This window comes from Trachurus japonicus, chromosome 5 (assembly GCF_045865225.1).
Source record: "Trachurus japonicus isolate A0001 chromosome 5, Traja_1.0".
NCBI lineage: Eukaryota > Metazoa > Chordata > Actinopteri > Carangiformes > Carangidae > Trachurus > Trachurus japonicus.
Window position 1 is genome coordinate 7,796,242 of NC_140911.1, and position 15,094 is coordinate 7,811,335.

Genomic DNA, 15,094 nt, shown 5'->3' on the forward strand with positions numbered 1-15,094 from the left:
AGAGAGGAGATGCAGCGATGCAACTGAGCATGTGTGTATGTACGTATGTGTGCAGTCGTCTGTTCATATGCCACTTGCCATATGGCCTGTTACCACCTTACCCCAAACCTAAGGCCTCTTTGACAATAGTGAAACCTAAACCTCAGCCTTGGCCTCTCCATTTAAATCTGTTTTTCACCTCACTGAGCAGGTGGCATCTCCTTCAGAAAGTCTAAATAGAGAGGGTTTCAGCTTTCAGGTGGAGAGGCACAGATTTGACATTTATCTTTAAAGGTAAACTGGTGAACAACAGATGGTCGCGGTGTAAGGAGACGACGGATGTTTGTGGAGGATAATGCACGTATGACAGATAGAGGAGGTTTAAAGGTGTGCATAACAGAGGAGAAGGGAAGCTCAGCTCCTGTATGTGGTGATAAAGATCTATCAGCATTTATCTCCTGTCGTTGTGTTCTGTTGGACTTTTACCACAGTTTTACCTGAGCTGATCTTTATCCACTTGATTATAGAAGTGAGAAGTTGAGCCCAGTTGTTTACCATGATGACGCAAGTGTTATTTTTGCAGAACAGGAACTGACTAGATAATGGAAATGCCGTCTAGTCGATCTCTGAAAATGAGATAATACAGCACAATGTGTCTTTGTCATTCCCCTTACAGGACTTTTCCTACGATGACCCTAAACTGGAATTCAACGTGGATGCACCCAACGGTGTGGTCATGGAGGGTTACCTCTTCAAGAGAGCCAGCAACGCCTTCAAGACCTGGAACAGGTAAAAGAGAAGCGACAGGAAAGAGGGAGAGCAGAATAAAATGTGATATACGAGCTACTAAAACAGTCAAATCAGAATCAGAGCACATACTGTATATATCATTTGGGAAAGGACGGCTGGTGAAATTGAACTCAACTGCATTAAAAGTTTACAGCTATTTCTAACAGAGGTTGGGTTTGTTCTTCTCGAGGAGACTTTAATGCTCTTTTACTTTATTGCAATGGTCGTGAATGAACAATGTTTTTCCACAGCAGAGTGGATTTCGGTTTGCAGACGTTTGATCTCTTCTACAGAAACTAATTTCACTTCTCCTCCCCTCTGCAGGAGGTGGTTTTCTATACAGAACAGCCAGCTGGTCTACCAGAAGAAACTCAAGGTACGCTTTGATTTTTAGGACATTTTAATTATGAACAGATATTAGTGTCATCGCTTGAATTAAACTCCTGAACAGTCTAGAGTTATTGAGCTTATTTTTTTATGATTTGTTTAATCGCTGTGGAAGAAAAGAGCCATGCATTGACTCTTGCATGGTGAACTGATATATAATATATAGGCAATGTGTACTTTTTCATCTAATGAACTAGTTTCTTTACTAACAAGTGCGAGGTTTTAGCAAATTTTCCAGCTCAAAGCATCTTTTCTAATTAAAATTATTTGAAATACAACAACAACAAAAGCATTTCCATAGTTAAGAGCTCTATGTAGAGCTTATGTAATGAAAAAATGGATGAATGTAACAGATTTAAAACAGGCAATATCTTGCAGGAAACTGGATTTAAAGTCACCATGTGGGAGTTAAAATACCAAGAAAGTTTTCTCTCGAGTCTCTAGAGTGAAGAGAAACAGACGCTCTGATGTCTGTCACCTCAGGTTGTTGTAACAAAAGAGGAAAGAGTGAAACTGTGCCAAAGTATCATATTAAAAAAAACTAAACTTTTCACTCTTCACTTGCTCCATTTAATGTCATTTTCTTCGTGTTTTACCATTTAACCACTTTGTGTAACTTGCCGTGAATGTGGCACCGTTGTTCTGACACTCTGCTCTCTGCCAATGGACAGGACTCGCTGACGGTGGTGGTGGAGGACCTGAGGCTGTGCTCAGTCAAACCATGTGAAGACAATGAGAGGAGGTTCTGCTTTGAAGTAGTTTCACCCACCAAGTAAGTGTGTGGAAAGAGTATTGAAAGAGTCAGTTGTGTCCAGGTTTTTATTGCACTTTTCTCACATCATCTTAGACAGTTTTATTGTACTGAGTCATTAACGGGCTTTGTGTGAACCTGCAGGAGCTGCATGATGCAGGCCGAGTCTGAGAAGCTGCGACAGGCTTGGATTCAGGCGGTCCAGGCCAGCATCGCCTCTGCTTACAAAGACATCGCCGACAATTATTATATCGAGGTATGAACACACACACACATACTGTATTTATAGAGAGCCTAAGTGGAAGCAGGAAGTAATGCTCGCCGTGGGAACTCAATTCGGAAAAAATGTCCATGTAACCGAATGGGACTCACAATTTTATTTTGTGATCCAATTGAATTGTGCCATGAGAAAAATACATGACCTCTACCTATTTAAAACATTGCGTTTCATGGCAAGAAATCAGCAGTTTGTTGTAAAATATTATATATTATAAAATAGAATTACGAAAATCGTAATCAGAAAGACTACAGGTCGCATAGGTGACATCACACACCACATGCCGCCCTTTCCCATGTCAGCTACTCCACTGCCTGTTACTGTCGTCCGTAGAGCGGTCGTCACACAGAATAAATTCTTCTGTTGCCATTTTACGTCAAACTGCTGATTTTTTTTGGCATGAAACGCATTGTTTTAAAGGGATAGTTCAACATTTTGGCAAATTGGTCCATTGCCATAATGCCTATAGCCTTAGGAGTAGGTTCGTTACCTTTAATTGTCAGTGCAAGCTATTTTTTGGAACGCAGAACCAGAGTTGTTTTTGAGGCAAACGCAGAGACTGCTTGCCAAAAAACTACCCCCGACAGGAACGCACATCAGCGGTTTTGCACGAATTTGCCTTGAAAACAACTCTGTCTCATAACGTTCTGTTATTATTTTATAGCGTGGTGAATGTGCAGGTCACAACTTGTCCACCAGAGCGTTTTGGAGTTGTTGGATTGTGTATTTGATGAGTTTGATGAGGGAAACCAAGAAATCCCATTAGCCTCCGTAGCGTAGCTCTGAGCAGCTCGTGGCTCTGCTCCGCCGTTCTAAAAATAGCTTGCACCGACAATTAAAGGTAACGAACCTACTCCTAAAACTATAGGGATTATGGCAATGGGCCACTTTGCCAACATGTTGAGCTATCTTTTTAAATAGGTTAAGGTCATATAGTTTTCTCATGACACAATTCAATTGGATCACAAAATAAAATGTTGACTCCCATTCACTTACATGGAGATTTTTTCCGAACTGAGGCTCTCTATAACACATGTACTGTTTCCTCTGGTCGTGTCAATTGACCCATCCTGTCGTGTCTCTGCTCTCAGCACTTGGACCGGACGGCGTCGCCCTCCACCAGCAGCATCGACTCGGCCAGCGAGCCCAGAGAGAGGGGGGAGAGGGCCGACAGAGGGGTGAGGGGAGGGGGAGAGAGCCTCCTCCAGAGGGTGCAGAGCCTGCCGGGCAACGAGCTGTGCTGCGACTGCGGCCAGACGGCTCCGTGCTGGGCCTCCATCAACCTGGGAGTGCTGCTGTGCATCGAGTGCTCGGGAATCCACAGGTAACTGCACCCACACTGAGAGAAAGAGAGAGATAGAGAGTATGAGCATATGTTTTGGTTTCTTCAGTGTGAGATAACAGTTTCCAGGAAATGATCCAACAGCTCAAAACATCCACAACAGTGATAAGCATTTCCATGGTTTAGAGCCTGTGTTGCCTCCACAGAGGGGAAATCCAGCTGTTATCATATATCAGACAGATGTAATGAAAATATGAGTGTGCAAAATCCATATTTTATTGCTTAAAAAAAAAAAAAACACAGTCCGAACTGGATTTAACATCAACAGTCTGACTGTTTCAATAAAGTGGTGTGTTGAGCTTATCAGAGTCTTTCGCCTCAGGTAGATAATAATAAAAAGCTAAGAGTCCTGAAATCCTGTAAGATGTCATCTCACATTTCACTTAACTTATATTTTCTTTTTTTCTTCTTCTTCTTTCTTGCAGGAGTTTAGGCGTCCATTGCTCTAAAGTGCGTTCACTGACGTTAGACTCGTGGGAGCCGGAGTTACTGAAGGTGCGTCTCTGCAACACATTCACCTGCTGCAGCTTCTCTAAAAAATATTTTGTACTTGAAAAAGTAAAATTTGAAACTGAAATTTCAAGTTTTGATCTTGAATTTTGAAAAATACATCAACGTATTCAAAATAAAAATAAATGCACAAAAAGTTTTTTCAGAATTACCAGAGTTGATGGTAATTATATTTAACCTGAAAAAACGTTTTGTACATTTATTTTTATTTTTAATACGTTGATCAAAACTTGAAATTTCAGTTTAAAATTTTATTTTTTTCAAGTACAAAACATTTGATCCTGATTTAGCTCCATACAAAAAATAGATATAGACTTTCCTTTGTGCCTGTCTCCATTCGAGCACTGAATGCCTCGAAATAACGGCTGGTTGTAACCTGTTTAAGTCTGTACTGGCCACCGTACTGTCCCAATCATTTTGCTCTCCTCTGTGTGAGACTGCACTTTATCTGGTGCACTTTATTTGACCACTATGTTCTTAACAGTGTTATCTTGGATTTTGTATTTAGTGTTTTAACGGTATTTCCTATTTTTTATCTCTTATATGATCACAATTAGTGCATATTCTATTTATATTGTTATTTATAATGATGCATCTCTATGTCACTATACAGTATGTCTCTGCGTTGTATGTTTCTACCTTTATGTGATTCTATGAGCTGCAACCCAATTTTCCCTCTGGGGTCATGAAATAAACTGAACTGAACTGAACTGAACTGAACTACATTATCCCTGAGCTGAGATTGGTATTTATGTTTTTTTTCCTGACTCTGTCTCTCCTCTGCGGCCTCGTTCCCTCCTCTGTCTCATGCAGCTGATGTGTGAATTGGGGAACACTGTGATTAACCACATTTATGAAGGAGGCTGTGAGGAACTAGGGGCAAAAAAGCCTGGACCCTCCAGTACAAGGTCAGTACATCCCACAGTTAGATACCTATTAACGGTTCCTTTTATCTGAATGTAAGGTAACGCTCTCCATTTGTGATCATCGCCCTTCAGGCAGGAGAAGGAAGCCTGGATCAAGTCCAAATATGTGGAGAAACGCTTCCTGAAGAAGATGAGTGGGAGTGAGGCGTTGGTGGAGGGGGAGAGAAAGTCCCGCCCCTGGACAGTGAAGAAGTGCCAGCGACACAACAGCTCCGTCCGCGCTCCGAACAAAGCCCGCAGGAAATACCACCGCTACGATCCGGGCAGCGCCTCGCATGCAAACCTGTCAGCAGGTAAGTGCAGGGACGCAACCTTTAAAATATCATCAGAGTCATCACTTCCTCTGTAGTGATTCAAGTCCAGAGCTCTCTGCAGCCAAGGTGCAACATGATATTAATGAATGAACGTGTCGTGCCACCATTGTAACCCATTCCATATGGGATTACAAGACACATTTACTAAGAACATCACAAAACTAGATCCTTCCTTGGCATTACCTGCCACACAACCATACGTATGTGTCGTATACACATACAGTACATAAACAACTTAAGACTACTAACAACTTTCATCTGTATATAGCTCTTCTTCTCATTGCCCAGGCCTTTTTTGAGATACAAAGAAAATGCAAATATATCAAACTGAAAAAGACGCTTCAGCTTCTCCACGTCGTCCAACCATACAAATTCATTTTTTGGGTCGACCTTACTAAACAGTCTTTGTCTGACAGAGTCATAGAATGAACAGTAGCCTATAACACAAAATGCATTTCGTTCTCCACATCTTTGAGATCACATAAAGTACAAGTCCTCTTCCACTTTGCCTACATATCTGCCTGTCTCCATATGAAGACCAAGTATACCAGCTCTAATTTGAGCACACAGGGATCTTTTCTTTTTAGACAAATTATCCAAAACATAATTTTCTGGCCCAAATATGTATATGCTTTATTTCACTTTCGCTTTGATTTACTCCAAATATCCAATATCTATCTTTACTTTGTTAAAGAAAATAATGTCTTTTAGTACATTAATCTCCACTTTCTCTTTATTTTAATAATGGTCTTCATATCCAGCTCTCAGAAGAATTATTATTAGATATTATATTGGATTGATTAGGTGAGAAATGAATCCAGAGACGTATGTAAGCGAGGCCTGATCGAAACACTTTTATCACTTTGAAAGAGAAATGTCCTGTTGCCCTGAATGTATTTCCATCTGAATAATCGTGGTGGTCTCCATGCATCAGGAGACGCTGGTGTGACAAAGAGACGTTTAGACTGTAACATTGATCTAATAGTGATCTTTCGTCCTTCGGCAGCGGCTGCAGCGAAGTTTCGTCGGGACTCCCTGTTCTGTCCGGATGAACTGGACTCACTGTTTTCCTATTTCGACACCGGCTCGGGTCCTCGCAGTAAGTACAACCAACACACACGTCATCAACACATATTATTGCAGATTTACAGTTAAACGTAGGTACTGTGACAAATTCACTCACTAATTTTTAGTTCTCAGAGCTAGTGTGTGTGTGTGTGTGTGTGTGTGTGTGTGTGTGTGTGTGTGTGTGTGTGTGTGTGTGTGAGAGAGAGCGGTGCAGTAAGTTCTGTGTAATGATTAACGTGTCCGTGGCTTGGCGATGCTTGGCCCCGCAGGTCTCAGCAGCGACAGCGGCCTGGGAGGAAGCACCGACGGCAGCACTGACATCCTGGTTTTTGGCTCGGTGGTGGACAGCGTCACAGAAGAAGGTCGGTGTTGTCCAGGTGTAAAAAAAAGAAAAAAAAAAGATCAAAGCTGTACAGAAAAGAAAACTGCAAAAACTCAAAATCTTTCCAAGAATATTTGTCTTATTTCTTGTCAAAATGTCTCATTTCTAGTCAAAACTAATCTCTTTCCACTTTAAATAAGACTCATCACCTAAAAATTAACTTATTTTTAGATCATTTTCACTTGTTTCAAACTAATTCTCACTTGAAATAAGTAGAAAAATCTGCCAGTGAAAGGAAGTTTTTTGTGCTTGTAATAAGAAAGAAAAACTTGCTCCACTGTCAGATTTTTCTACTTATTTCAAGTGAAAATAGGCTTGAAATAAGTAAAAAGTGTCTAAAAACAAGCTACTTTTTAATGTATAACTATGTATGTATATGTATAAATATACTTATTTTAGGTATAATGAGATTTGTTTTGACTAGAAATAAGACAAATATTCTTGGTAAGATTTTGAGTTTTTGCAGTGAGGGTCATAAAATTAGTGTAATAACTCATCTATCAGATGATGTAGGCCAAACTTTGTGCAAAATTATATTTTTGATTAAATCCGGGATGAAAGTGTGGTATTTTTTTTCACATTGGATAATGCAGGCGCACAGATTATATGCAGCCTGCTCACGATTCATCAGCCACTGATATTGGATCCGTCATCCATCAATCAAATGTCTGAGACAACACACACACACCGAGCTCGGTCTCGCCCCAAGCTTTTAATACTCGATAACGACCAATCAAATTCGTTTTCCTTACTCGGGTAAACTCATGCGGCAACTCGTGACAACTCTAATTAAGGAGCATCATGTAGCCTCTCTGTCGCCTCTGATCACAACACCTCTTTCCTGGATGTCCTGTTCTTTTGTTCAGCGTTGGCGTGAAAACAGCTCATGACTCGTGTTACTTGATCACATGAGTGTTGAAACCACATATTGCAACACGAGATGTGACGTTTTAATTTCTTTCCATCATTATGTGATGCAACAGCAACGATTCCATTGACTGACATTGCATTTCTCTGTATTTTATTTGTTTCTTTTTTAGACCAGTGGTGATGACACATCAGCCAAAACCAATTTCCAAGAAATGTTCTAACATTTCTGATTAACCAAGACTTTGTGCTACTGGATACTTGAATTTTCTTTGGGATCAATAAAGTATCTCTCTAAGTCTTACATATAATATAAGTAGCCTACATATAATATAAGGGAATAGAAGAACTTAACTTAAAATTAATTGTTGTTTCCTTTATTTTATTCTATTTTGTATTATTTCGTTTGTAATGTTATTCAAGTTATGTTAATGATTGTTTTGCTTTGTTATTTGTGTAATTACTTTTTATAGGCGTAATTACTTTTTAACGTCTTCAAACAAGATAAGAAGTCCAGTTGCCTTTTACCACAACAACAACAAAGAATAAGATGACCTGTATGACTGAGAACCTTCACGGACATTTTATAGGCCAGGTTTAAAAATAAGCCCAGAGTGGGTTTCTACCTCAACCGCACATGTTTTATTTATTTATTTATTTTCATTTATTTTGTTGATTCACAGTTGTGCAAAATAAACCTTAAACTTAAAGGGACAACGAGGAGTTTTGGAAAAGCGAAGCGTTTTCACACTACATTTATGAGTTAAAAACTTAAACTTAAAGAGCAAAAATAACACACCAGAGTCTGTAACTCTGCATAGATGTAAGTACACACACACTGAGGGCAGTGAAATCCAGATAAACCAAAGAAACAGTAAGACAACTGAGGATAAGAGTTAATGTGTGTTATGAATTGTTGTGCAGATATTGTGCATTGATGGAAATCATGTAAAAATGGTCTTAAGGACGCTGGTATTATCCTTCAAATGAAAACTTCCTGCACTTGTTCAGAAAGTCTAAAATATGTTTTATTTCCCTCATTCCTCTCCTTTTTCCCCATCGTTCCCATCTTCCTCTTCCTATTGGTGCCTTCAGAGGAGGAGTCGGAGGAGTCGTCCAGTGGGGAGGTGGAGATCGAGCAGGAAATGTCCTCCGACCCCGAGGACCCCAGGGAGCTGCACCCCGGGGCGCTCCTCCACCGATCCTCGCGCCTACACAACCTGCCGCTCATGGCCGAGGCGCTGGCGCACGGTGCAGACGTGCACGTCGGCAGCGAGGAAGAGGAGGGCAAAACGCCACTCATACAGGCCGTGATCGGGGTGAGGCAGCGCCAGCGTGTTTGTTCGCCCTAGATGTTGGGTTTAATTGCTATTATGATATCAAATCTTTATGGAGACTCTCTGGGTCAAAAATTAACTTATTATCTGCTGAAGCTTCTTAACCCAGGACTACATAAGAATAATCCCAACCATAAATAATCAATAACCAGGTCAAGGCTCTTCCCTACGTGTCTGCCACAAGGGAACAAAACCATCAAATAGCTCCAGAGGTGTTAAACGACCAAATAGTTATAGTTCTCGGAGCTAAATAAACTAAAATAAACAACTATCTGTGTGTCTTTCTGTCCGTCAGGGCTCCCTGATCGCCTGTGAGTTCCTGCTGCAGAACGGAGCCGATGTGAACCAGAGGGACATGAGAGGCCGAGGCCCGCTGCACCACGCCACATACCTGGGGCACACCGGGTAGGAAACGCCTACTACGCATTACAAAGAGCCATGACTTCTGCTTCATGCCCCTGCTTGCATGTTATAGGAATAAAAAAGAAATCTAGGATCTAGGGAAGTTAATCAGATGTGAGCTCAGAAGAAGTTCACTTTCCTGACTCAGGGCTGTTATGACATAATCATTTTCCACTGAAAGTAGTTACAGGTGGATATTAATCTCCTATCTAACTCCTGACTGAATGACCTACTTCCCATTTTATATGGTCATTGTAAAAAAGAAAAAAAAAATCAATAAATCACAGAATGGTTCAACATTTCTGCTTTTTATTTCATGTGGCAAGGCAAGGCAATTTTATTTGTATAGCCCGTTTTTACAAACAGTTTGTCTCAAAGGGCTTCACATGGCATCGTAACAACATCCTCTGTCCTTAGACCCTCACATCCACTGAGGAAAAACTCCATAGAAAACCCTTTTAACAGGGAAAAATCGGAGAAACCTCAGGATGGGCAACAGAGGAGGGATCCCTCGCCCAGACGTGCAATAGATGTTGTTACAGACGAGAAAACAGTTTACAACAGAGAATGTGAGAAACATGGAAATGTTAAAGGGATAGTTCACCCAAAATTGAAATTTCACCCATTATCTACTCACCCTCATGTCGACTAAGGGCTGGGAGAAGTTTCAGAGTTATCCGTGGCTTCTCTGAGTTACAGGGGGTCTCGTCATAGCAGTGCATGTCCGTTATACGGACATGCAAATGGATACCAACTGTCTTTGTAACAAAAAGACACACCAAAAAACATCCATATACCTCCATGCTGCTCGTATGTAATGTCCGTCTTGTATTGAAGCCCCGAAATGCGAAATTGTCCCGAAAAAAATTAAATAAGTCTATATTTCAAGCTTGTTTTGTAGCGGAAGCTTCTCGAAGCTCCTCTTCCTGGTTCGTCCAAATTTGACGAACCGGGAAGAGGAGCTTCCGCTACAAACAAGCTTGAAAAATAGACTTATTTAATTTTTTTTGGGACAATTTTGCATTTTGGGGCTTCAATACAAGATGGAAGCATGGAGGTATTTGGATGTTTTTTGGTGTGTCTTTTTGTTACGAAGACAGTTTGTATCCATTTGCAACCATTATATGGACATGCACTGCTATGCCGAGACCCCCTAACTCAGCGACAGCACGGAGGACTCTGAAACTTCTCCCAGCCCTTAGTCGACATGAGGGTGAGATAATCGGTGAAATTTCAATTTTGGGTGAACTATCCCTTTAATAACAGCTGATGAAGGAAGCTTCTGGAAGGCGAGGGAGGCAGGGAGAGCAGGCCAGTACAATGGGAGGACTGGATGGTAGACTGGTGTATTTATTTTTTCTATTTGCGATTTGTGATGTGAAGCGACGCGTTCGCCTCTCTCTGATCTGCGTCTACGATCTCATCTCGTGCAGCCAGGTGTGTCTGTTCCTGAAGAGAGGGGCGTCGCAGACGGAGGTGGACGAGCAGGGGCACGACCCGCTGAGCATCGCGGTCCAGGCCGCCAACGCAGACATCGTCACCCTGTAAATCATCCTACAGTAACTTTCCTCATGTGGCATGCGAGTGTTGTTGTTGTTGTTGTTGTTGTTGCTGCAACATGTGTCACGATTTTCCTGTTTAACATCAACCTATTTTTCCAAATGTGTTGGAATCAGGAAAAGAACATTACAGCATTCGTTAAAGGGATGAGTCATTTTTTCCACTCTACTACTACTACGGAGAAGTGGTTTCATTCTTGTTGAACAAGCTGCAAACTGAAAGCATTAATTCATGTAAACCATCACATGACAGTTACAAGTTCCCAGACAAGACTTTAGATCTGGACATGAGTCATGACAGATTCCTGATTAATGATTTATATGATCGCTAGAGGGTTGATATGTATCTTTGTAGGATTTTATGTTTTCCTGTTCCTCTTCCATGGAAGGTGATGATGATGTTTGCTCTCGTTTCTCTCCTCACTGCTCCACTTCCTTTTTTCTCAATCATCCCCCATTTCTCCTTCCCACCTCTGTCCCATCCCCCCTCTTCTCCCTCTTCTCCCTCTTCTCCCTCTTCTCCCTCTTCTCCCTCTCCTCCCTCTCTTGGCATTCGTCAGGTTGCGTTTGGCGCGGATGAACGAGGAGATGCGAGAGGCCGAGGCTCCGCTGGGTCAACCAGGTCAATACCCGAGCAGCAGCCCCACTGAGCAGCAGTATAGGAAGTGCATCCAGGAGTTCATCTGCCTCACCATAGACGAATGCTAGTCCTTTCTGTATCTAAGAGCATAGCCAGTGCTCTATACATATATGTATACATATTATATATATAATATATATATATAAAATTATATATTCCTCCTGACTGGGAACTGAAAATAATCGCGTATAGGTGAAGTCGCCCCTAGACACTGATCTCAAGTCTGTTACGTACTGTACATAAGGTCGAGGCTTATGGGCAACTTCCTGGATGGGGAGGGGGGTGTTGGATAAGAAGAGAGGACAGAACCACTTCCTCATTACAAAGGGGGGGAGGGGGAGTTGTGTGTTGTGTCATAGGGAGACCCCTGTTGGACCTTTTTAACTCTACTGACGATACAGTCACCACCTCCATTTCTCTGCATCATCACCGCTACGTTTCTGCTTCGCCGTGACTCGGCACCGCCCATGCTACACTAGCCGCCGCCGCCACAACAACAACAACAACAACAACAACAACATCAACAACAATACAACAACACACACAGTAAAAAATGACTTTTTGGTGTTTTGCTAACAGGGTTATCCTCTAATTTATCATAACGTGGTGTAACCTCGTGGGTTTACTGTTACTGCCTAACAGCTCTTACCTCTGAAGACGTTTTTGCTGCATTAACACCCCCCTCCCGCCCCCCATTCCCCCTCCTCCCTCCTCCCCTTCCCTTACACTTTATTATCTATCTCAAACCATCTGTGTGACATCTAACTTACCCATCTCTTCTTTAATCGGAGATGTAAATATACATGTTTAGAGGTTATATGGGTAATCTTTTTAACTATGTGCTGTGGCATGAGGTGAAGACAAATGGTATTTGTTCCATTACTTAATGAGAAAAAAAAAATAAACAGAGTAACTGAGAAGCTGCAGAGGAGGAGGAGGAGGAGGTGGGCAGGGTAGTTTACTGTGTATAACGACGGGGTCAGGAAGGGAAATTTAATGTAAAACTGTGACAAAAATACAGAAGGGCTTGTGGGGAAGAGGACCCTCGCTCGCTTTCTTGAGATACTTTGTGACATAATGAGTGAGTGAGAGTGAGTGAACAGGAGAGTAAATGAGTGCATGTGTCAAAGAATACTGAGAGACAGAGTTAAAAAACATTATGAAATTATGTTACATTATGTAAAAGGAAAAAAAAAAAAAGAAACGAAACTGTGCACTTTTCCCATCTACAGTATTATAAGTTTTATTTTCATTCAGTTAGTGTGACTCTTTTTTTATATTGTTCTTGTCTTGTATATCTATCTATTGTATATTTTATTTTTGTTTTTTTATTTTATTTTGTTCTGTTTTATTTATGTCTATCTCCCCAGAGGACCAGTGCAATGCAAACTTGGGTGCAGTTTTCTTCTGCATTTCTGTTAACGATTGTCAGTTTTAGTCGTGATTGAAAGCATTACTTGGAATTTATGACAGGGAGTCTTTACATTGCATCATGTAACAGCTCATAAAAAGACGTTTTGCTTTCACTTTCGCTTTAGAATGAATGGCCTTATGAGTACAATTATTTGGCATCCAAACGAACCACTGAAAGAGATTTTTACTGGTTTTACTACGGATCTTGTAGTTGCAGTTTATCTTTTTTTTAATAAGTAAATTAATAGCAGTCATTAGTTGGTTGGGAGTGAGGATGAGAACCTGCAGAGCTGTAAACGTGACGCCTGGGGCAGAGGGAGGAGCAGCAGTTTTACAGTGAGGGAGTTTATTAAAACTGGATGTTAACGATTTCCTCTGTTCACCGGCGTTTACAGGGCGAAGGTGACTCCTGACTGAGGATATAACCACCACTCAGTTATGTTGTAAATACTCATCCATATGACAGTAATCTGTGGTGAGATCATGGAGCACTCTTTTTTTTTTAACTGTACACACTTGTGGGGGGGTCAAAGGACGTACAGTACAGTACAGTATATATCTCTGGCTTCCCTCGCTCGCTGGTCATGGCTAACAACGTTATTCTCTGCATGCTTTGCCAGAATAGTATTTTTGGGGGGAGGGAAGTTCAACATCGTTTTGCATTATGAGCATGATGAAATAGTTCTCTATGGTTTGATCATGTCGTGCAGTGCAGTCCTGTGGAGTTAAAGCATGTTACCACCACCATGACCCCTCTGGTGTCAGGAGTTTCTTCCTTTTTTATTTTTTTTGCACTTCTGTGCCAATCTTCCACCCAATCTGTGGTGATTTCGTCATTCCTGTCTTTTTTTCTTTCTTTTTTTTTCTTTGTTGGTTTGTTATTTTTGTTTGTTTGTTTCCACCAGAACTTACAAACTATTTGATGACTTTTTTTTTTTTTTTAATGTTGTGGTTTTAATTTCCTCTGCCAAAGACTTTTTAAAGGGAAAGTGTCTGACGTTGATGTATGATATCACCGTTTTTTTTTTTTTTTTGTTCGTTTGTTTGGTTTTTTTTATAACTGAAACTGTTCAGAGTAGATACAGCATAGTCTTACCATGCTTTGTGAAGTGACAGAGTGGTAGAAACACTGTTGATGTGTACTCACGTGTTCAAAAAAGGGCGACGGTGGGGAAAAAAAACGTGACCGAGCGGAGAGATTTTTTCGATATGGCAGGTTGATATTCTGCGATAGTTTGATGTACTGCAAGTAGAACCAGTCTAAGGGGGGGTTGATGTAAAGCTACTGTGACCAAACTGTTCAGGGCCTCTACGCTCTCAGCAGAAGTATTAAATGTTTGTGTCCATATTGTTGTGTGTTGACATAGGAGTGGTTAAAGGTGCTGTTCAAAGCAACAACATGCTGTAAATAGTACACTTGTGTATTTTAACTTCAAAAAGCCAACTGTCTGCCTCTCAGCATTCGCTCACGGATCCTGACTGTCTGATCTGTTTTATGTTTTGTCTTTTTATTCTCTTCCAACGAAAACAAAAAAAAAACAAAAAGGAAAAAAAAGAACGAAACTTGTCAGGCAGAGCTGTGACACAGTTCTCGCACTACTTCTTCTGTTCACTGACATTTGGATATCTCTGGAATACTTTCTTCCTTGTCTTTAGAAGCACTGAGGGGACAAAAAAAACAACAAAAAAAAGAAAAGAAAATGCATACAATAAAACTGAGAAACTCTTGATGAACTAACCCTGCTTCCTGCTTGTTGCTCTCATTTCTGTTTCCTGTCTCATCTCTTTTCTGCCACGTTCTCCCAACATCGCAGCAATATATTAATCATTTATAAAACAATCATAGGTGAGCAGTGAATAAAATTATCGCTCTGATTACTCAGTTTCAAGCTGTGATGAAATATTGCCAGATGTTGGGAGAATGCTATCTGGTCTGGTGTGTCTTTTTTGGTCTATAACAAACTGTTGGGGTAGCACTGGGCTTATTCAAAGCAGTAAATAAACCAGTTAATATAGTATACTGTATATGGTGTGTGTGCAGTGTGTGCATGGACAGCTGCTGCTACACACCAGTTAAAAACCATCCCAGTGTTCAGGATCTGATGGGTTGTGTTTCTATTTCTTGCCTGCAGCAGCAACAACACGGTGCCT

General features: G+C 41.0%; 1 protein-coding gene across 3 annotated transcripts in view; it reads left to right on the forward strand.

The window, feature by feature from the left end:
- LOC146986996 (arf-GAP with coiled-coil, ANK repeat and PH domain-containing protein 3-like) overlaps positions 1–15,094 on the forward strand; it is a 68,804-nt gene that overhangs the window by 52,140 nt on the left and 1,570 nt on the right. For 2 of the 3 annotated variants that reach the window (XM_085775917.1, XM_085775918.1), the window contains exons 11-24: positions 656–768; positions 1,093–1,144; positions 1,827–1,927; positions 2,051–2,162; positions 3,275–3,507; positions 3,951–4,020; positions 4,849–4,943; positions 5,034–5,254; positions 6,282–6,374; positions 6,604–6,705; positions 8,688–8,911; positions 9,225–9,334; positions 10,765–10,875; positions 11,451–11,512. In XM_085775917.1, coding sequence (XP_085632043.1) covers positions 656–768; positions 1,093–1,144; positions 1,827–1,927; positions 2,051–2,162; positions 3,275–3,507; positions 3,951–4,020; positions 4,849–4,943; positions 5,034–5,254; positions 6,282–6,374; positions 6,604–6,705; positions 8,688–8,911; positions 9,225–9,334; positions 10,765–10,875; positions 11,451–11,512 — 1,699 coding nt within the window. The remainder of the gene's footprint in view (positions 1–655; positions 769–1,092; positions 1,145–1,826; positions 1,928–2,050; positions 2,163–3,274; positions 3,508–3,950; positions 4,021–4,848; positions 4,944–5,033; positions 5,255–6,281; positions 6,375–6,603; positions 6,706–8,687; positions 8,912–9,224; positions 9,335–10,764; positions 10,876–11,450; positions 11,513–15,094) is intronic. The other variant, XM_085775920.1, reaches the window with a different exon arrangement.